The following is a 23,329-nucleotide window of genomic DNA, read 5'->3' as shown; positions in this document are numbered from 1 at the left end:
TGATGGGTAGTAAGGAGGGCACGTATTGAATGGTGCACTGGGTGTTATACGCAACTAATGAAGCATCGAACGTTGTATCGGAATCCGGGGATGTACTGTATGGTGACTAACATAATATAATAATAAAAAAAAAAAAACCGGCATAAAGTGTACCCATAAAAAAGCTTTTCATAATTATTTCCCTGTTTGTTAGCTTCCGCATGATTTCTTTAACTCCTAATTTAGGCATTTTTCTTACTAAAACCAAACTCCTTCACTTAGTAGTAATCTACCAAATGAACTAGGTATCCTGCAACAAAGAACGGATGCTCACGCTGTTCATTTTTTCAAGGACTTTGAAACTACATACCTAAGGGTGGTAATCAGCTTATCAATGCATTCTGAAGAACAGTTGCCTAAATAACACATGCTGGTTGCTTGAACTGTAACACTTTTAATCTAATTAAATACTTAACTGAATTAAATTATGAGAAATTAAACTGAAACAATGCCATATTTTATAATTTTAATTTAAAAAGATCAGAGAGATGTTAGAACAATGGTATAATGTAACCACTTCAGAAGTAAACCGCTCAGGGTTTCTTTGGTCATTTAAGTGACCAGGACTTGAAAATTCTACATTCTTTTCAGTACATATTTTATCTCATTCATTCTTTAAATTAAATCCTGTGATATAAGAAGCAGTATTATCCCCAACTTCAGATGAAGGAACTATGGTTGAGTAATTTACCCAAGATCTGGAAGCTGATATGGAGTGGATTTGGCTTTTTTTTTTTTTTTAAGATTTTATTATTTATTTGGCAGAGAGAAAGAGAGAGGGACACAAGCAGGGAGAGTAGAAGAGGGAGAAGCAGGCTTCCCGCTGAGCAGGGAGCCCTACTCGGGGCTGGATCCCAGAACCCTGGGATCATGACCTGAGCTGAAGGCAGATGCTTAAAGACTGAGCCACCCAGGCCCCCAGATTTGGCATTTAAAAATAAGTTGTTTGACTTGAAAGCCTATGCCCTATCCACCACCATGCTCAAAAGACCTAAAATTAATCAGCTTGTTCTGGTATTTCAAAGGAGGTGAGTACATTTATGTGAAAAGTTAATTATTTGTGATTGAGAACAACACTGCCCAGCAGAACTTCCTGTGATGATGGAAATGCTCTTTACCTATGCTGTCTAATAGGGTAGCCAAAAGCCCCCATGTGTTTATTGACTACTTGAAATATGACTGAGAAACTGAACTTTTAAAATTTATTGAATGTGCCCGGTGCTACATTGAACAATGTAGTTCTAAAACTCCAAAAGTGTGAAGCACTTTAGTTAAGATAGACATTGAAATAACACATGATGTGTACTGCAAGCCACCAGGTAACCAATCGGGTAAGTATAGGGTGCATTACAGTACTGAGGGGAACAGGACGACTTCGTATTTTCTAAAATCTAAGGAGCTAAAATATATTTGGCCTCCCTTTATAGTGGGAACTTAAATTAGTCATCTCTGGCTGATTATAGAAGGAGAACGAATCCTAAAACTGCCTCCACATGAGGAAAGTGGAGACAGCTTACATCCACGGTTCTCCAAGTGTTGTTCCCAGATCAGCAGCATGGGCATCACCTAAGAGCTTTAGAAATCCAAATTCTCATGTACCGCCCCGGATCTAGTGACTCAGCAATCTGCATTTTATCAGGCCCTCCAGATGATTCTGAAAATGCTGAAGTGTGAGAACCACTCTATCAGGAAATTTGGGAGTAAATGGGAAGAAGCCAGAAACTCTGCTGCGACAGGTATCAGAGCACCTTGAAAAGAGAACAGCTGAGGGGCGCCTGGGTGGCTCAGTCCTTAAGGGTCTGCATTCGGCTCAGGTCATGATCCCAGGGTTCCGGGATCGAGCCCCGTGTTGGGCTCCTGCTCAGCAGGAAGCTGCTTCTTCCTCTCCCACTCCCCCTGTTTGTGTTCTCTCTCTCGCTGTCAAATAAATTAAAAAATCTTAAAAAAAAAAAAAAAAAGATTGAAAGAAAAGAGAACAGCTGAAGGCAACAGGCTAGAGCTAGCCTTACTCTTACCATTTCCTTAATCACTTGAATTTCTTCACTTCTGACAAGTGGTTTCATATAATGGAAAAAGAACATGGTTAAGAATTCTGGTCCCAGCCACTGCTGTGTTGTGCTTCCAATAACCGGGGGTTCTGCCAAGGCAATGATTCTGAAGGAGGGGTGGACAGGAAAAATGGATCTAAAAGGGGAAAAAATAAAACAAATAAACATAAACTTTCATATTACAACTGAGGTCATGGTAGCNTTTGTGTTCTCTCTCTCGCTGTCAAATAAATTAAAAAATCTTAAAAAAAAAAAAAAAAAGATTGAAAGAAAAGAGAACAGCTGAAGGCAACAGGCTAGAGCTAGCCTTACTCTTACCATTTCCTTAATCACTTGAATTTCTTCACTTCTGACAAGTGGTTTCATATAATGGAAAAAGAACATGGTTAAGAATTCTGGTCCCAGCCACTGCTGTGTTGTGCTTCCAATAACCGGGGGTTCTGCCAAGGCAATGATTCTGAAGGAGGGGTGGACAGGAAAAATGGATCTAAAAGGGGAAAAAATAAAACAAATAAACATAAACTTTCATATTACAACTGAGGTCATGTAAAGCCTAGGCAACAATATGCCTACTGCTGTTAATATAGTTAAGGCTGTTATCCAAAGAACAAGCTTTGAAAAAAATCAGGATGTCCTAAGAACCTATTATTAAAACAGAAAAAGAAGGGCACCTGGGTGGCTCAGTCAGTTAAGGGTCCGACTTTTGATTTCAGCTCAGGTCATGATCTCATGAGCTCAGGTCATGATTTCAGCTCAGGTCATGATCTCAGGTGAGATCGAATCCCACATTGGGCTCTGTGCTGAGTGTGGAACCTGCTTGAGAGTCTCGCTCTCCTTCTCCCTCTGTACCTCCTCAACTCACTGCACTCTTCCTTTCTCTCTCTCTCTCTCTCTCAAATAAATAAATAAACCTTTAAAAAAAGAAAAAAGAATCACCTACTGCTAAAACATGATGTATTGTTTCCACTGATGATCTCCATCCCTGTACAAACCACTGTCTTGGATATGTTGTCATGCCTCCGTAGTCCCTTGAAACAAAATCCCATCCAGTTCATATTCATTACATAGGTTCCATTTCTTTATTCAAAATCCCCTCAAAATTTCCTGTCTTGCAAGGAACCCACTCTACATCAATCAGAGAAAGACCAAGGAGTATGATCCAGGATGAGAACACTTTTCATAACACAGAAAATTTAAGCAGCATAAGGGGCTGGGTTAAATTTAAAATCTGGATTGACAATAAGAATACTTTAGGTCTTCAAAAGATAGAGAAAAACTAAACTTTTATATAATTCACTCTTTTGTCATTTTATAGGAAATACTGTGATTTTTTTAAAGTGCTCCCTTTTATAAATCTCTGCTAGGGAATCTGAGGATGTAAATATTTTGGGACACATAGAAGAATAAGGTAAGACTTCCCACCATTTATAAAATGACTTGAGTATGTTTTGGAGAACAGACTAGACACCCCTTGCGATCTAATCATGTGGTGATACTGTCAGTTCTTATTAATTGCACTCCAAACCCCAGTGGAAATATAACTTTAGAGGGTAATATCACCCTTGCTACGAGAAAGAAAAGATAAAACGCAAACACCTGCCAAGATCTTCACAAAAATAAAAATTTAGGTGCATAACCGGCTATTCACTGGCATTAACTATTATAATAGAACCCAACAGTTAAGTGATTAGGCAGCTAGAATATTAGGAGGTACGATATGTGTGGAGAGAATTAGATAAGTACTCTGAAGATTTAAGATAAGAAAATGCCCTCCCAATAAAACAGGTAGGTCCACTGAGTCTCTGACTACATGATCTGTACTTTTAGAGGCCACAACATAATTTGCAAACTAGGGAAAAGCAGTTTTTAGAAATGGTCATATGAAAGGTCTAGAAGTATTCATAAAAGCTACCAGATATAATTTCATTTCTCTAGGTAGGACAAAAAAAAAATCCTTATTTACAGATATTCAAGCAGGGCATGGGAATGAACTGTCCAGAGGAGTTGTTCTGGGAAAACAGGAAAGAATAACAACATGAGCAGGGTCTGAAAGTCCTGAGGATAGCATGAGCACTGAGGACTGCCAGCAATTAATTAGATAGTCACACAAGAGAATCTGGACACAGAAAATTCTGTGATCTAAAAGCTAAAAGGGAAGGTTCTCCCATTTTCCACTTCTGCCAAGTGGTTTGCCATATTCCAGAAAACTCAGCTCTGGGGCCCAACAACAGATGTTGGATTCATCCTTGATCCTCCCCTCTTTCCTAGCTGGGACAAAAGAAGGTGGGAGAGACACTGCTGCATTTTTGTGATTTGACTGCACAAAATTAAATCTGCAGATGTAGTTTCTTACTCAAGATAATGAAGGATACTAAATCGGGGAATAAACAAAGCCAAAATCCAACAACACGTAAGCCAAAAGAGGAAGTCCAATTTATATCCTTAAACCAAAAGATCAGGAAGCAGGTACCGCAGCTGAGCTATAAATTTAGGACTAAAAGAGCAATTAACATGAGAATAAGCCACTAGAGAGCAAGCCAGGTGGTTTGAATTTAATAGGTGATGATCATTGCTTAGCACATACACTGTCTGTGGCTTGCTTTTTGGTATTGACTCTAGCAGGGTACACGAGTAAGCTGGCCCAATTTAAAGAGGGCAGTTTCTGAGACAGTTGATGTGTCAGGCAGAGAAGTGTACGCTGACTATAAAAACAGCCAGCAAACTACTGAATAACAGGATAAGGACCGTTGTGTTGCTAGGTCCCCCAAAGGCTTCCTTACATATAAATAGGTCATATGGAAAGTCATTTCCTGATAACGACAGGATCTCCACGTCTGAAAGTTGGAGAGCAGAGGACCCCTGAGGATCTGCCAGGTACTTCCAGGTGATTTAATATACTGGCATGAAATACAAAGGCTGGATAAGTGGTAAATAGTTGAGAATTAGGAAACAAGCACAGTTAAAAGTTAAAAGCAAGGTTAACTTTAATTTTACTAGAATTTAACAACAACGAATAACAAACGAAACTAAAGATATGGCTTAACTTCAGATAAGTAAACATTTCATTAAGATTAAAGATTGAAAAGCAAAATGCACTTTTAAAGAAAGATTTCAAAAATAAAAGTATTGAGGTCAGTATGTTTGGGGGCATAAATACAAGTTTTAGAGAGTAAAGCGCCTTCCACTGCTTCTCAAAAATAAAAAGGAATGAATTATTGATATACATAACAACATGAAAGATCTCAAAATAATTATGCTGAGTGAAAGAAGCCAGATCAAAAAAAGTATATACTGGGGGATCCCATTTATATAAGGTTCTAGAAAATTCAAGATATATCAAGTAACTGGAAGCAGATTCCTAGGAATGGGAGAGGAGGTGACAGAGGTCAAGAGAGAGGGATTTCCCAGCGGTCTGAGGACACTTAGTTGGGGGGGGGGTGTCACAGATGTATTCATTATCTTGACTGTGGTGATAGTTTCATAAGTATATATGAATATCAAAAATTATGAAACTGTACACTTCAAATATTCAGTTTATTATATGTATTATACCTCAAAAAAGCTATTAATAAAAGAAGAAAGACTTCAATAAAGTCCACTCTTTTGAAGGAAATTAGAGGGCAATTTTTGTCAAACGTATATATTAAGGAATTTGAGAGAATGACACAGAAGGTTTTTATAAAGACATTAATCATAAGCCAGAAGAGGACTTTGTAACCGGCCTTCTATACTATTACTAGTGTTCACGTTCTGAACCTACAGGCTGTGCAGTTCTCAATCTACAGCCACGCAGCCCACATTTCACCTTTATTTCCTAGGCAACGTAGCAAACTGCATGGACACATTCCTTACTCATCCTTATACCACACAAGGTCTAGAGTGATACTTGGAAAAGAGCAGATTCTGAATAACTAAATAAAGGTATTGCTGTTGTTAAGAGCCATCACTGCAAGAAACTTTTTGAAGACCTTTGATGGCAAGGACAAAAGAAAGGTAATTGATAAGAACTGGGAATAATGGTTTTCCACCCAAAAGCAGAGCAGGTAATCTAAATCTGGTCTTGAATGAGTATGTTAGAGAAAGTGCATCCTCTCTATCAAAAAGATAAAACCAAAACACACAATAGTAATTAGACTTTTCACAGACATGGAGTTTGGAAAAAATGGTTCTTTTTCAAAATCAGAATTTGCTTAAGGCTCTTTGTTTTGAGAATCAAACACAAAGACTCGGGCATAAAATCCTGGATTTATCTTGAATTTTGTTAAAAATTTACATGGCCTAATTTGCCAGCAAAAAGATGCTGAGGTTTCTGGGGAGGCAAGAGAGAATGCTCAGATCCTACCTGTCCTCAAGCATAGGAGTAAGAATAAAAGGGTCAGAGAAGCTAATCAATCAAGGACTACACCCAATGTCCAGTTATGGTTCACCACTGATCAGAAAAAACTGGGAGATTATAAACTATTTTCAATGTTCAATCACAATCAATACAAATAGAATATACAATAAAAATATAAAAACATTATAACATATACAATTATAACTGAGACTAGGCCACTCATCTTTCTTGCTTCCCTGAGATAACCTTTCTTGGCAAAATAAACAATTAGTAATGCACAGACTCTTGGCCCCCTCATCTATGCTCTGACCAATGGCAGGAAGGGACACACTTAGCAGCCTACAGTATTTGTACTCCCCCTTTCCCCAAAGAAGTTTTTCTCATCAAAGGAAGCAGTTCTATTTTGGTCCTTATTTCCTGTGAGAAATGCAGGCATGGTGTCTGGTGTGCATGGCCATCATGCTATTTCTAACCACCATGTCCACTGGATTCTTGGTGTCTTGCAACAAGAGAAGGAAAGTCACTGACATTTCTGACGCCATATCTGAGGGCACATTAGCTACGCAATTACCTGCAAAGAATGCCTGCAGAGGGTTCTGCTCAAGATAAATTATCTTGATGAAGAATTAGAATAAGGTCAGCAAAAGAGTCAAAAACAGTTGTTTAGAAATTGGGTTTCACACTATGAAGCTGAAAGGCACCGTAGCCCATTGCTAGGAGCTATTAATTATGAGACCTTGTGGTATCAGACTTGTCATAAAAGGCAAGGTATTGTTGTTAGTAGGTTCATTAAAGGAAGCACTACTAGCTCAGAAGGTCATCTAAAACCAGATTAATAGAATTCCTTTACTTTGAGTTTCCTAGAACTTACACAAGTTAAGATTTATTCAGTCGTTCAAACCCATTTACTAAGTGGTCTACTGCGTGTCAGGTATTGCGACATTCGAGACAAAGAGATGAAGTGTAGAGCAACAAGGTCCTGCAACATTAAAGTCCTAAGTTCCAGTCATTTCCGGAGGCCCAACTGCATCCTTGCCTCTCCTCTGACCATGTGAAATACCCATAAATTCCTTTTGCAACAATTTAACTTTTTTTTGGTTCCTTGCAACTAAAGGAGTCCTGCTAAACACAAATATGAAAACTAGTCCTATCTGAATACAAACAGGTACCGAAATTTACCAAACTGGGTCTAGAGACAAAGAAGCTCTTAAACCTGCTTTCCCTTCATTCTAACTTTAACTTCTTCCTCTATCTCAAAATTGCCCAAGGAAACAAAGTGTTAATAGCTGAGTTTATTAAAGACTTTCAGAAATAACAATCATTTCACTGAACTTTAATTCTGTGCTTAGGTAGAGAAATGAAAGGACAGGTGATTCAGATGATGAGTTTCTAATTCATAGTTCAAATGCTAATGCCAAGAGTGGCATATTAGATATGCACGGCATATAGGATCAACCCATGTTAGATAATGGGTCATATTACTGGTAAGAACAACTCATGAAAAATTAACTTTCTCAATGAGTACAAATTTCCCACTTTATACTACACTATGTCCTTTTGGTCAACCTGTCAGCTCTCTACCTAATAAACACGCTCTGAGAGAAATACTGTCAACTGACATAAACTTACTATATTCCACTCTATTATAACCTATTCTAACCCTAACAGAGAACATATTTAATCTTGGAAAGTAAAAAATGGACAAAATTAAATCAAGTTTAGCCAGGAAAAGATAAATTTACTAATAATCCATATCATCAGAGTGAAGCAGATTCTGTAACATGACTGTTTAACAATGAAATAGAGAAAAACTGTTTACAATCATAAGAAAAGAGTGTGTTTCTCAGGCAAAAGAAGGAGAATACTGATAAGGAAAGGAATTAGACTTTCAAGTGGTAGGAATGTTTCAGACAGAGGAGAATCAACTGTTAGACATCTTGCCTCTGAGAAGTCAGCGAAGACCTGACAAACTGACAGATCGTAAGAAAGAACAGAAAATTAGAAGGTGAGCCCAGGAGACTCAACATCTAACTGATCAAAGTTGCAGAAAGATCAGAGGAAATGGGAAAGTGGGAGTGGACAGAGATCTAGCATGACATGTGAGCTACAAGTATAAAGGGCAGCAGGTCCAGATGAGGGCTGGTGGGAATGCACTATGGGACAAAGATGAAACTGATAAAAGCCTGATGTGCCTCAACGTGCTGAGAGGAGATCTATACAAGAGGGGAAGCGTCTGGGATGAAAAAGTGATAAATACATAGAAAACGGGGTCACTTCCTCTTCTGTGTTCCCATAGCATTATTGCAGAGATCTGTTCTAAAATTTAAAAGCTACATTGTAATTATTTCTCTCTGTATCTGCCTCTCTTCGTATGTACGCAATTGCTAACTTTAGGAAAAACAAAACGTATGCAAGAAAGGAAAACAACTGTAGTTTACCAAATGACTCAGCTGTTGTATAGTCCTTATGTAGTGATAATCATGCAGATGTTGAGTGAGGTTCTAAAGACAATTATTCCATAACTACTCAGGAAGAATGAGAGATGGGAAGGATGTATACGTAGTAGGAAGAGGACTGGTAAAAAGAGCTAAACGTTAATTTTCCATAGGAAGAAATCAATCAATAATGCCTAACACTGAAAAATAAATCAAGAAATATCAATGAAAGCATATTATGATATTGCAATAGTGATGTATGGGGACAGGGTGGCTACACTTGAGATGAGCACAGCATAATGTATAAACTTGTCGAATCACTATGTGGTACACCTCAAACTAATGCAGCACTGTACGTCAGCTATTCTTAAAAAAAAAAAAAAGAAGCGTATTATGTAGTGATACGGAGGTAAGTACGTGAAAAAAAAAAAACTGCTTAAAGTTGAAAAGAGTAGGCTCTGGGATGTGGGAAATGGGAAAGTGTCCGAGGACAGATGACAGAGGACTGGTATTTTTCATAAAAAACCATGAAAAAGTTATCTGGCTCAACTTCTATGCATGTTTAACAAGGATACAAAACTCAAACAAAAATTAAAAATAAGTGAAGGAAACCAAGTAATGTTCTTATGACTTGTTTCTATCTACTCGGAGTGACCTCTAGAAATAGAACTGAGCCTGGTTTGTATTCAAGGGAGTGATGAAAATCAATAATGATGAAGATGGGACACTTTGAGAAGGAAGTACTACTACCCAGTGTGAGCCAAAACCTCAACACGATGCTCAGGGCCACTCTGTTCCTGAAATTGTTTTCATTTGTAAAACCTCTTGTGACCATTAGGGAGAACTTGGGTACTTCTCAGGAAAAAGGGCTGTCATTTCCTGGACATTTGACTACAAATACAATGGTCCTGAAGCCCTAAGGAGCCTGAAAAGCAGACTTTCTGAGAGCTACTGCCCAACTGCTTGGATTCATCTCCCTGAAAATATAAACTGTTCTCTGATGTGTGGTTCACATTCAAATAAGGTACAAATGCTGATTGTTATATAAAGTAAAGGTATGAAATGAGAGGGATCTTTATAACTTCCCTCCCTAGACCCTCAACCAAACTATTTACGGGCTAGAGGAATTTCATGATGTGTATCCCAGAAGCATAAATACCTGTGTATAATCAAATGATTTTTTTAGATAACTTATACAGAGGTAGTAAGGAATTTAATATTTCCTTTCCATAAAAAAATTCCAAGGAAATCTTTAAACAAAACTCTCCTTAAAACAGAAACACAATAAGAAATACTTAATTATCATTTGTAAAGTTTTAATGTGTTAAATATGTCAGCAAGCCCTTTGTGGGGAGAGGAAGCTTCAAATAAATAAGATTCAATTAAGTGATTAGGTATTTGCCAAGGTAACAACCTCTAATTGTGTCAAAATATCCATGGAAATGTAAGGAGATAAAACTTATATCTGCCAAACCTCCTCTAAAGGAAAGCAGTATTTAGTTAGAAGGAATATTTTGCAATTTTTCAAACACATTGAAAATTTGAAAGAATAGAATATGAACACCTGTTACCTCCTTCACCTAGATTTTTGCCAACTATTAAGATTTTACCACCTTGTGTTCTCATTCCCACTTGCTCTTTCTCTCTGTGTGCTGTGCACATGTAGCATACGTACATGTCTTTTTTCCCCCTGAAACATCTGGAAGGGAATCACCGGCCTCTTTTTACGTTATCCCTTAAATATCTCAGCGTGCATCTCCTAAGAACAGGAATATTCTCCTTCAAAACCAGAATACCATGATACCTAAGAATATTACTATAAACTCAATATCATATAGTATATATATTCCATATTTAAACTTTCCCAATTGTCTCGAAGTATCTTTTCTAGCTGTTTCCATTTTATTTCCTGATCCAGGATCCAATCAAGATACATATGTAGCATTTGGCTGGGGCATTTCTGGAAGGAATCCGTAAGTAAGCCACAAAGGGTAATCCTGCATCAGGTGGTTTACCTCAGTAATAACTGATCGCTTCCTAGGAGGGAGGGCTCGGTAGACTATGAGGCTTTTTTTTTTCTTGCCCTGAAGGGATACAAAGTATGGGGCCAAAACTGAGTTGCTAGGACAACGGAAGGGGGATTACCTTCTTAGAGCTAATGTTCTTATGAAGTGTTGAAACACGTATGTGAAAGTAAGGCTGAGAGTGCAGAGCACACTGTGGATAGCAAACTCAAGTTGTAAGAAATGCCAGATTGTGAGCATGCTCAGGACACCAAATTATTAAATGATTCGAAGTTAGCGTGGCTTGACACTCAGCTGAGAAGAATACTAAAAAGAAGGCACACGCGAACACAAGAACAAGAGCGGGGCACCCAGCATTACCTCTTCCGAAGCTGCGCGTCAGACACTTGCAGCTCCTCCTTTAAACGCTTATACCTGTCTTCTCTCAGCAGCCGAGAGCCATCGTAGAGGCTTAGCTCCCGATCGTGGATCAACCTAAGGGAGAGGGCAAAGTCAGGGAACAAATTCATCAGTTTGGAACGTTGAAGTCACTAGAGGTGGAATCAACTGACATTTTAATCGTGTCTATTATTGCGGACAATTGAGTCTAACAATTTTGTTAGATGCACTTTTTGAAATTTCAAGTCGGCTAATGCTATTCTACTTGGCAAAACTCTTGGTTTCTGTACTGGAGAGCAGTAGTCATGGTTACTAGATGAGGACAGCGGGGAGGAGAAGGATGAGGAGCTGGGAGGGGAAAGGAGGAAGGAGATGAAAAGCAGCAGCTGAATGGGTGACTCAGGATAACCCTGAGGTGCATACTAATGAACAAGAGAGGTGGTACACACTCTGAGTCTAATGTAACTCTTTAAGGGATAGTATTATCAACGTATTTCTGTCCTTGGAATTACAGGATTTAAAATATCAAAAATCTTAATAATGAAATAACTGGTGCTAGTCCATATTTCAACTCTGATGGTGACCTAACCATGCACAGCACACATAGCATTGTCTTCCAGATGTTGCAGAGGTTGAAAACACTATTGCTAGATTTTACACCAATCCCAGAAGTCTCCGGATGCCCACATTAGAGCTGCCCCACATGACCTCCACATGGTAAGCACTAAGGCCTCACCCTGGATCACTTATATATGACTTTGGGGAGGTGGAGCTCAGGCATCAATAACTTTTAAGCCCACCCCCACAAGGTGATTCCAAGGCAGAGAGCTGAGCAGCACTTGCCTAGCACAATGCCCAGGAGACAGCAAGTACTCAATTAATGATAGCTGCTCCTTTTCCTAAGTGCTTGGCCTAACCGGCAAGAGATAACCAATAAAAGGGGAGAGTAAGTATTAATTTTGTTTGTATCTGTATTTATCTATTTACATGAAAAAACTACTGTAAATCTATGGGATATTTATGGCAAATCACTAAAAATTTGTGATTATTATTTTCAAATACTCTCAAGTTTAATCAGGATTAACACAATGTTTTTGGAATTTTTAATTATACTCAGTATCTGCATCTTGTCAAGGACAAGAAACTTTGAGTGGTTGGCTGGGGAAATGGATTATTCCATAGTTAAAAATCAAATGTCTAGAAATGACAGAATCAAGACAGAACAAACAAAAACTTGGTATCATTAATCTTCTGAAATGACACAGGACGGACATACTCTTCATGAAAGTTACAGATGAAATCTTCTCTTAACATTACATTCTAGAGAAGTTAATTAGGAATGTTTTCCCCACCCAAATTGAAATAAAGAAACAACAGTTACACAATCACAAAGTGAGCTTAGTCTATATTAAATATCATCAAACATCCATTACACATGTTATTTTTTAAAAAGATTTTATTTATTTATTAGAGAGAGAGAGAGAGAGAGCGTGAGTGGAGGGGAAGGGACTGAGGGAAAGGCAGAAGCAGGCTTCCCGCCGAGCAGAGAGCCTGATGTAGGGCTTGATCTCAGGACCCTGAGATCATGACCTAACCCAAAGGCAGACACTTAACTGACAGGTGCCCCCCATTACATATTTTATATAAGGTATACTTTGTCTTTCAAAATAATTCCAACAGGATTAATAATTTACATCTATGATTCATAAGATGTTTGTAAACGGTGATGCTGTGACTAACAAATTATAAAAAACGTGAGGTACGCGACTTACTTTATGTATGAACCAGCATATATGAAGTCTTTCAAAATTACTACCTAAAAGTTTTCTTTTTTCAACTCTTACCCAGAGAATTTTGCCATGGCAGTGTTTTTTCCCCCCAAAATGTTCAGTATTGGAAGTTTTACTGTACTGTGTTTACGACAATAAAAATATCTGCTGTTCTGGCTGGATACAGAAGTTAAGTTTCTCGCGATCTGCATGACCCAGTTTAAAAAAGACTATGATAGAGTTCCACGTCTACTGTTTACATGGTGTGTTTTTTTGTGTGTGTGACTCATACAAACCTTTGCAATACAGCAAGTGTGCCCGCATTGACCCGGTGGATGCCATCCAAGAGGGCCAGCTTTCCTTCCAGGGCAGCATTCACAAGGGGCGAGGACCGCCACGCAGTGTCTCCGTTGGGAAGAGTGTATCTCTGCTGTAGCAGGTCACGTGCGGTCATATCCTGAAACCGAGCCCCACCACCGACCAAAGAAAATGCAGGATTAATTTTTAAAAGATGGATGGTAGCTTATTTAGCTTTATAGTTACCTCTCTGAACATAACATTCCATATAACAACTGGGAAGTCATCTTCCCCAATCCACTAAAAAGAAAAATACTCAAAAGCTTTTCCTGGTCATTTGAAGTTTTTCCTGTTACTCATCCACATACTATAGTAAGAGTGAGGGCTTTTTCTCCCCTCTTTTTTACTTAGCATTTTCCCCCTCCATTAAAACATTCATTTGATATCTATACAAATGATGGCAGTCATTGCCACTTGACCATAATGAAATTTAATTCGATCAGCTTTATTTTTGCAGGGACCAAAATGTGTGAATTCTTTTTTAAGAATGAGAGGCCATACAAACTCAATGGGAGGAGAGGCTTATCAATCCTGAGCCATTTTTTGCAGCTGAGTTCTCCTAAAAGGCCATGCTAGGGACTCAGCACAGTGACTCAGTATATTTAAAGAGGTTTAAAAATGGAACAACTGAAGGAGGACAGTTCAGATGAGGTACAGGAATTGACAAATAACAGCATGGCAGTTATAAGCAATTTTTAAAAAAAGATTTTATTTATTTATTTGACAGAGAGAGAGAGAGAGAGAGAGAACACAAGCAGGGGGAGCAGCAGGCAAAGGGAGAAGCAGGCTCCCTGGGACTCAATCCCAGGGCCCTGAGATCACGACCTGAACAGAATGTAAACACTTAACCAACTGAGCCTCCCAGGCAACCCATAGGCAATTTTTTAAAGCACACACACAATGTGTTAGCGCTAAAACAGTGTGACAGATTTAAGCAAACTATCAACAGCAGTGGCATATAAATGTCCATTTTTAAAAATGTGGAGTACCATATAATATCAACAATTTTATCTTACATGTATTAATGATGAATAGTTTGTTTTCTGTTATCAGCTTCAGAAAACTTCCATGCAACTTAAACAAAATTTCAACTTCTACAATCAATTTTATTCAAAAATTTAGTCTTTTGTAAATTCTTTGATATCCAACTCCAGTTTTAAGAGGACAGAAAACTAAAAAATTTGCTTATATTCACAATGGCAACAAATCTATACTGAAACCAAGATTAAAATGTAACTCTTAGTTATTTCAATTTTCTCACTATCAAAAAAGTACTGACTTAGGAAGTATGAATATGCTTATATTGAATCATAAAGACAGCTGAGAATAATAACATTCAAACTCACCAAGTCTCCGTAGCCCTAAAGGTCTGCCTTTGACACGTTATCAAAATTTGGCTTTAATTCATTAATTTTATTTAATTTTTTAACTGTGAACTTTAAATTCTATGCAAACTATATGAGCACGACATTCTAAGCTGCCAATGATAGCTGCAATACTAAACTGAGCCCCATCATCAGTGTTTACTAAGACAGTTTATGATGAGAATGAGCTCACTCCTATTCATGGGTATGCAGGAAAGGAGGGGCGCCTGGGTGGCTCAGCTGGTTAAACGTCTGCCTTTGGCTTAGGTCATGATCCTGGGGTCCTGGGATTGAGCCCCACCTTGGGCTCCCTGGTCAGCGGGGAGTCTACTTCTCCCTTGCCTTGTGCCCCTCCCCCTCCCCCTGCTCATGCTCTCTCTCTCTCTCAAATAAATAAAATCTTAAAGGAAAAAAAAAGAAGAAGAAGAAGAAGAGCAGGAAAGGGAATCCCTGTACAAGAAAAATAGGAAAAATCAAAATAAATGTTTGCAGGTCATTTTTCACAATCAAATTATGAAAAACAACCAAATACATACACACAAATCTTTTAAAAATTAATATAAAAAACAGATAAATTTAAAGAAAACTCTTGGTAATAATTATTTCAGAAAAATATTCAGTATAGAGTTAATCATATATTGTTCTAGAGAATAAAGCAAACAGAAAACATGCTTTGACACGGTAGTTCTAAATCAAAGATACATATCAAAAATAGCTGGGGGAACTTTTGGAAAATACATAAGCATAGGCCCCATCACCCCAGATCTTGGGGTAGTAGATCCAAGGTGGGGCTTACCACCTGGGTTTTATTAGACATTAATTACATAGATGATAAATTAAATGTCCCCCAGGTGGGAAACACTGCTTTAAAAAACAAACATTAACTCAACGTGAAATTTTGTTTCATCCTATTTATTTATACCCCTCTCTTATTCTAGCAGGAATTATGAGATTACATGAAGATATATGAAATGTATAACAAAATAGTATAAATTAAAAGGTGAAAAAAATGAAGAAAGAAGAGGAAAGAGTAAGCCTTGTCTCCTTCAAGTATTCCTATTGGTAGTCAGAGAGGAGGTAACATGAAGAAAGCATCCCATTGATACTACATTTTTAAAGAAATGCATGGGTGTTAACTTTGAAAATGCCAGCTTCACATTGAAAAAGTATGGTCTCCTGACCCATTTTAGCTCTTGCGTCTTTTGCGTGGGCCCAGGAAAAGAAGATGAGGAATGTGACTCTGGCAGGAGATGTTCAGACTCATAAGGAGCTGAGGCTAGCAAATGGTAACATTTGTAAAAATTTTCAACAGAGAAAATTCCTTACTCACACACCAAGATATCCTGAATCACCGCTCTATGCACGCTATGAAAAAGCACTGCTTCACTGGGTGATGATTCCAAAATTCTTTCACACCTTGTTAATTCACACACTGTCCACAACAGTTGCCTCATTCAAATGAGTAAATATTTACTAGTAAAGATGACGAGAAAGACAACCAGTACCCAGAACTCCTCTTTTACAGCCTAGCAATTAGAGATCCCTTATTCTGACCCAAGTAAAGCATGATTATTTGTTGCTACACAACAAGGACTAACAGATCAACAGAGCTCAGCACCACTAATGACAACCACAACTACAGACAAGAAATATTCTCCCTTTCTTCAACCCTCACAGGAGTAAAAAATGGAAAACACTTGGCATTTCTTACGAGACTAGCTCAGTCCAGTTTTACCACCTAAACTCTTTCAGACTCCCATGGCAAAAAAGAGTCATTCTTCACTTCTAGTATGTCTTCACATCAAAATAAAAACCCTCCTGAGAGAAAGATAAAGCATTCCTTTTAATACAAGCTGTTAGTTCTCATAATTAAATTCCCGTATGGGGAGAAAAGATGAAGATTCCAGCTTTTCCTTAAAGAAATAATTGCCCCACTTTCCATAATATTAATTAAAATCAGAAATTATTTTTGATTGTGTGAGAGTGCAAGAACACCAAAATATAACTGAACTTCTGTGTAACTGAACCTAATCAAACCTAATTATTGACAGAATTTTTTCAGCACAGTCTGAATGAGTCAGTGATATGAATTAATTTCAATAATAAGCTAATCTTTAAAATAGAGTAACAGCATCTCCATCTATAGAATATTTGGATTTTAGTACTATAAAATTGTTGTAATATTTGTATTTATTTTAACATATACTGTACCATGAAATTGTTAAAAATTTATCATTTCTTTATTCTTCCTGCCTACATATGCATCCCTGAAGCAAATGGAGGGGCAAAATTAAAAAAGAGTATGCTTACTCCATATGATTGTTTTGAAAGTCACTAATAAAAATTTTTTTAAAAAGATGAACTTCCCAATTTTTGCATATATTTTTCTTATCCCTGAAACTTTTGAACTTATGAGAATAAAAATAGTACTAATGATATCATAGAGCCTGAACCATTTCCTCTTTCTGTATTTCCTTAAAAATTTTAAAACAACAGGACATGAAATCCAGTTCCTTTAGCGCTACCATTGTCTAAACTTGAACACCTCACCTTCTCACTCAGATCCCTGGAAAACATCCACAAACCTCTTAAGATTCAGTGTCATTTGGAATTTTGCTCTTTTATTTTTTTATTTTTATTTTTTGTAATTTTGCTCTTTTGATTCGCAATGGAGAAACCCTACTGAAAAAAAAGTCTTATTAAAATGAGAAGCATGGCTTCATGAAATGTCTCAGAAAACAGATCTGAACCTTAAAGTAATTATATAGTTTATAAGTTTTTAGTACTTTTGAATGATATATGCTAATTTTTATGACACTTCCTTGAGAAACCTGGATGTAAGTCATTAGTTTGATAAGTACAATAAGCATCTTCTATGTCAAGGGCCTAGAATAAGACTAGAATTAGTTTTCCAAAGCATAATATCATTCAGAAAGGTAAATGAAAATATTATAGTGAGTTTTTAGCATAAAAAGAAATTTAAGCTACATCTCAAATATGAATATTGATAAGAAAGTAAAATTTTACAGCATAAAGCATATATAATTTTTCTAGTGGACAATTTGTATTATTATAATAAATGGAGGATATAAAAATCTATACAAAATATGACCTTAATTAGATTAAACACACTTTTCCACCACATATATGAACCCAGAAGAATTTCAGAAAGTACTTGAGTTGGCTTGTAAAAATATGTATAGTATAATGTTATAAAATTTGAAATAAGTGGATAAAGAAAACTAAACAAGGGAAGATGAAATGAAGAAAGGTAAAGATAATACACAAAATATGTATTGTGAGAAGAATTTAAAATGTGAATCTAATGGTTTTACTATCTAACACACAAAAAAAAGAGTGACATAATAACCACAGCATTGACACCAAAAAAAGAAGCAGCACCATAATTTTTGATGGAGAGAGAGAGAAAAATTTGTTCCATGGGTTAGGTCATCATATAAAGTACAGTGTGTTAAGGAATTAAAAATAGAAGTAACAATTATTATAGCCACTAATACTTACAGAGAGTTTACTAGAGCTTACCAAGTACTTTACATAAATTAATTCATGTAATCCTTATAACCTTAAGAGAGAAACACAATAACTGCCTTCATCTTACAGAAGAGATAATGGAGGTATGAAGGGGTTAGCTTACCCAAACAAGGACACACTTAATAAGAAGAGGATCTGGGTTGTCCTCAAAAATATTATTACAATAAATACAGCAACAAATTTCAGTAAAAGAAATTCCACAGTGAAAGAGCTAGCTTGGATGAATCAGTACATGGATACCTTGGAGAGTTAATACAGGAATGTACCAATTGCACACCTCTCAGGCTGCCCTCCACAAACGTTGTTTCTCAATCAAGTTCTTTGAGAAGAGTGAGAAAGTAGTGACTATGGTGTTGTTACCACTTTCCAAAATGTCCCCAAACACAGCTAGTCTCCACTGTTGTTTAAAAACACCTTTGTATACATGTGTAAAAGATCAAAATAAAGATGCTTTAGATAACAGTAATTATATTTCTAGGTGGATATGATTCTTTACTTTCTTATTTCTGAATCAAAAATATACACTGGGGGCATTCACATTTTTTTTTTGATTGGGCTAAGTATTATTGATTTTTTTCCTCCCAAAAGAAACTAGCTGAAATTCTATGGGCTTTCCAGGTCTATCTCAAATAAGTTTCGTTCAAATAAGCAAAAATATCCTGCCAAAAAATATCCTGCCAGTAGAGTATAAATATTAAGAAAATCTCGGATTTAAGTGAAACAAAGAATACACCAAGGCTAGCTGATGTAAGCCACCAATTTTGCAATAAGGGATTAATTATGTCCATACCTATTAGTGGCAGAAAACTGCATAAATATTGTATAAACACAGAATGTTAATAATTTTTAGGTCCCAGAATAGAAATGAAGCCATTATCTACAGTCTAAGCATGCTCAGTGAACAGAATGCAAGGCCTGCTGCCAACATTCCTCAGTGTCATTTATGTTTGATCTTAAAGAAGCCTCTCATTTTACATATTGTAAAATTATCTGGAAACTTTTCCATGCTTCTCCCCCAAGTTCTTCTCTTAAAGACCTATTTTTAACTTGTCACACATATAATAAATGCTTCCTTTATGCATACGATGACGTATACATAAGCCTACCATGATCGTTTTAAGTGACTCTGCTATGGATGGTAAGAAGCTGATTTTGAATCGTTTATAACTCTCTTCATTATAACCAGTGGGATCTATTCAAGATGATCTGCTCTGGTTAAACACTTATTCTATGAACACAGAACAAAATCCTTCTTACGGAGGCTAACCAGAAGTCAAACCCACTGTCCCACTAACAACTGATCCACCAAAAGAACATCTTAATAAAGTTGCAAAATAAAACCGAAGTCCAGGTCAGTGTATGTACAAAAAAAATGTCACATTTTTTTATATCCAGTGAAGATACCCAATCAAATACCCTTCTAATCTTCCTGTACTGCAGAGGCTAAGAAAACGAGAAACATCATTTCTTAGATGCTTTACAACTAAAGTTCTGTTGGTGACCCAGGTTCTACTAAGCATTCTCACATACACACAACTGGGAACAGAAAAACGTGGCAGTGAGCAATGAGAGGGAGGGGGCAGCCGGCTCCAGGGGACCTGTTCTTCTACTACAGCCACGGCTGAAACCCTCCCAGCTCTCTCATTCCTAACTGCGTAAAATCTAAACACTGTTCCCTGTCTCCCCAGAAATTCTGTGAGCTACCTAATACCCAGTGATAAGTCCCTCTCAGTATTAGATAGCCAGGATGGATTCTACTGTCCACAACAAAAACCACAACCTAAGGATAATAATATTTTAAGAATAAGCCAACTTATTAAAGAGCTGGTGCAGAAATGTTCATGGACAACAAAGTCTATGAAAGAGTGTGAAAAGACTTTCCAAAAGTAAGGTAAAAAGCAGAGATGTTACTGAGTAGAACCCCAGCAACACACAAACTGAAGAACCCCATTTTATTCAAATGGTACGGCAAACTCTGCTGCATTTTATCTCAAGTGTATGACTCTGTTAGATGAACACGTGGGAAAGTTACAATCAATTCTAGCTTAAATATTTGGATTGACATTTGCCTTACATTACATTAGTTTTTAAAAGCAAGTAACAAGATATAAAATCAAGGTTGTTGTAAGTACTAATAAGCAGTTCAGTATTCAGTAAAGACACCTAAAACAGATATGGCATTTGGCCTCATTCAGCCATGCTCGAACCCCGTCTGGTCAGCCAACATGGAAGTAGCAGGCACAGTATGAGGAAAGCAGAGTGTCAATTTCAAATCTGCTACTTCCTTCTAATACGATAAATGGATGATGGGAGGAAAACAACTTTAGAATTAAATGAGATGTCTGGCACCTAGTGGGTATTTGATAAATAACAGCTGAATCATAACTAAATGACGAAAAAAAATACAAATACATTAAAATTTAAATTTAACAATAAGTCTAAGTTCACAGTTCAAGACATTAATAGAAGTCAAGTGACAATACTATATGACAGAAAAAATTCTTGTTTTAGGATTTAAAGAAAAGATAATATGTAAACAAGTAGGGATTAGTAAAGAAAAGTTGACAAAGGTCAGATTTGAGCTGGCCCTTTAAAAATAATGTATATTTTTCAAAATTATTTTCCACTCCTTCATATATTGACTGCTTTCTACATGCAAGTCACTGTTCCAGGTGCTGAGGATATAGCAGTGGAACAGATAAACATGGTCCTTACATTCCAGGGGGAAGAGAACAAAAACAGACAAAGGAAAGGGGACAGAGGACAAGAAGGAAAGAAGGGAGGGAGGAGACACAACTAAGAAAAAAGATCATGTAGGGGGTCAGTGCTCTATAGAAAATACCAGGTAATGTGATAGCACATAACTTGGTGGGTCAAGGATGCCTTCTCTAAGTATATTTAAGTTGCAATCTGACAGACGAGAGGCCATGAGAAGATCAGAGGTTAGAGTATTTGAGGCTGAGGCAACAGCCTGTGCAAAATCCTAAAGGAGAAAAGCTAGATGAATTTAAGGGACTGAAAGCAGCCAGTGAGGCCGAAGCATAATCAGTAGAGGGTCCAGCAGGGAGAGAAAAGGCTGGAGAGGAAGGCATGGACAGTGTTTCTCAACTTTGGCTGCCTGTTGGAACTACTAAGTAGCTTTTGGAAAAATACTGAAGTCTGGGTTCCACTCAGACCGTCTGGTGATAGGGCCTGGACACTGGAAGTTTTTCAGAGTTCCTTAGGTGATTCTAGTAGGCAGCCAAGGTTGAAAAGCATTGATGGAGGGCTCATAAGCCAGGGTAAGGAGTCCTTAACTTTATTCTATGTATGATAGGAAGCTATTGAAAGATTCTAAGCAGGGAAATGACATGATCTGATTTACTTCCACTATTCTTTAGAGAATAGATTATGGGATGCAATATCTTCTAATTAAGTATCTATACTTGTTTAATATCTCAAATTAAATATCTACAAAAGAGTGTATAACTTAAATGTTTTCACCAAGAGATAAATTTTAAAATAAGTAAACTAAAACTGTAAGATATTAACGAAAGGAAGTGAAGAAGACACAAATAAATGGAAAGATATTCCATGCTCATGAGCTGAAAGAATTAGTATTGTTAAAAAGTTCCAAAACCTAAAGCAATCTACAGATTCAATGTAATCCCTATCGAAATTCCAATGGCATTTTTCACAGAAATGGAGCAAACAATCCTAAAACTTGTATGGAACCACAAATGGCACTGAATAGCCAAAAGGTCTTGAGAAAGAACAAAGCTGGAAGCACCACATTTCTTGATTTCAAACTATATCACAAACCTATAGTAATAAAAACTGTACGATATTGGCATAAAAAACACACACAGAGATCAATGGAATAGAATACAGAGCCCAGAAATAAACCCACACATACATGGTGAATAAATTTATGACAAACAAGTCAAGAACATACATTGAGGAAAGGATATTCTCTTCAATAAATGGTATGAGGAAAACTGTAGGGCCATATGCAAAGAAATGAAACTGGACCTCTACCTTACACCATACACAAAATGTCAACTCAAAATGAAATGAACACTTGAATGTTAAGACCTGAAACCACAAAACTCCTAGAAGAAAATATAGACAGTAAGCTCCTTGACACTGTCCTTAGATTTTTTGAATGTGACCAAAAGCAAAGGCAACAAACCCAAAAATAAACATGTGGGACTACAACAAAAGAAAAAGAAAAAGCTTCTGCACAGCAAAGAAAACCAACAAAATGAAAAGGCAACTAACTGAATGAGAAAAAAATATTTGTAAATCATATATCTGATAAGGGGTTAATATCCAAAATATATAAAAAACTCATACAGCTCCATAGGAAAAAAACAAACAATCTGATCTAAAAATGGGGACCTGAATAGACATTTTTCTAAATACCAACAGGTACAAGAAAAAGTGCTCAGCATCACTAACCTGGAAATGCAAATCAAACCTCAATGAGATCACCTCACACCTGCTATTACCAAAAAGACAAGAGATAACAAACGTTGATAGATGTAGAGAAAAGAGAACACTTGTGCACTGTTGGTGGGAATATAAATTGGTATAGCCACTATGGAAACAGTATGGAGGTTCCTCAAAATATTCAAAATATAACTACCATATGCTCCAGCAATCCCACTTCTATGTATATATCCAAAGAAAATGAAAACAGGATACTAAGAGAACTCTGTACTCCTGTGTTCACTGCAACATTATTAACAAGAGCCAAGAAAAAGGAAACAACCTAAGTGTGCCTCCACGGATGAATGGATAAAGAAAATGTTTTTAATACATATAATGGAATATTATTCAGCCATGAGAAAGCAGGGAGTCCTGCCATTTGTGACAACATGGATGGGCCCCAAGGGCATTATGCTAAGTGAAATAAGCCAAACAAAGAAAAATAAATACTCTATGGTATCACTTATATGTGAAATCTAAAAAAAACACAAAAACAAAAAAAGCGGAGAAAAGTGGTTTGGTTGTCAGGGGCTGGGAGGTGAGGGAAATATGGAGAA

General features: G+C 37.0%; 1 protein-coding gene across 5 annotated transcripts in view; it reads right to left on the bottom strand.

The window, feature by feature from the left end:
* The window catches only part of VWA8 (von Willebrand factor A domain containing 8), a 344,886-nt gene that overhangs the window by 225,006 nt on the left and 96,551 nt on the right, over nt 1-23,329 (bottom strand). For all 5 annotated transcript variants that reach the window (XM_034665237.1, XM_034665238.1, XM_034665239.1 and 2 more), the window contains 3 exons: nt 13,326-13,486; nt 11,243-11,356; nt 2,406-2,574 (listed from right to left, as the gene is read on the bottom strand). In XM_034665237.1, the coding sequence (XP_034521128.1) occupies nt 2,406-2,574; nt 11,243-11,356; nt 13,326-13,486 (444 nt within the window). The remainder of the gene's footprint in view (nt 1-2,405; nt 2,575-11,242; nt 11,357-13,325; nt 13,487-23,329) is intronic.

The sequence above is a fragment of the Ailuropoda melanoleuca genome, chromosome 7 (genome assembly GCF_002007445.2).
Source record: "Ailuropoda melanoleuca isolate Jingjing chromosome 7, ASM200744v2, whole genome shotgun sequence".
Lineage (NCBI taxonomy): Eukaryota > Metazoa > Chordata > Mammalia > Carnivora > Ursidae > Ailuropoda > Ailuropoda melanoleuca.
The sequence above is the reverse complement of the archived record's forward strand: the minus strand, read 5'-3'. Positions and strand labels throughout refer to the sequence as shown.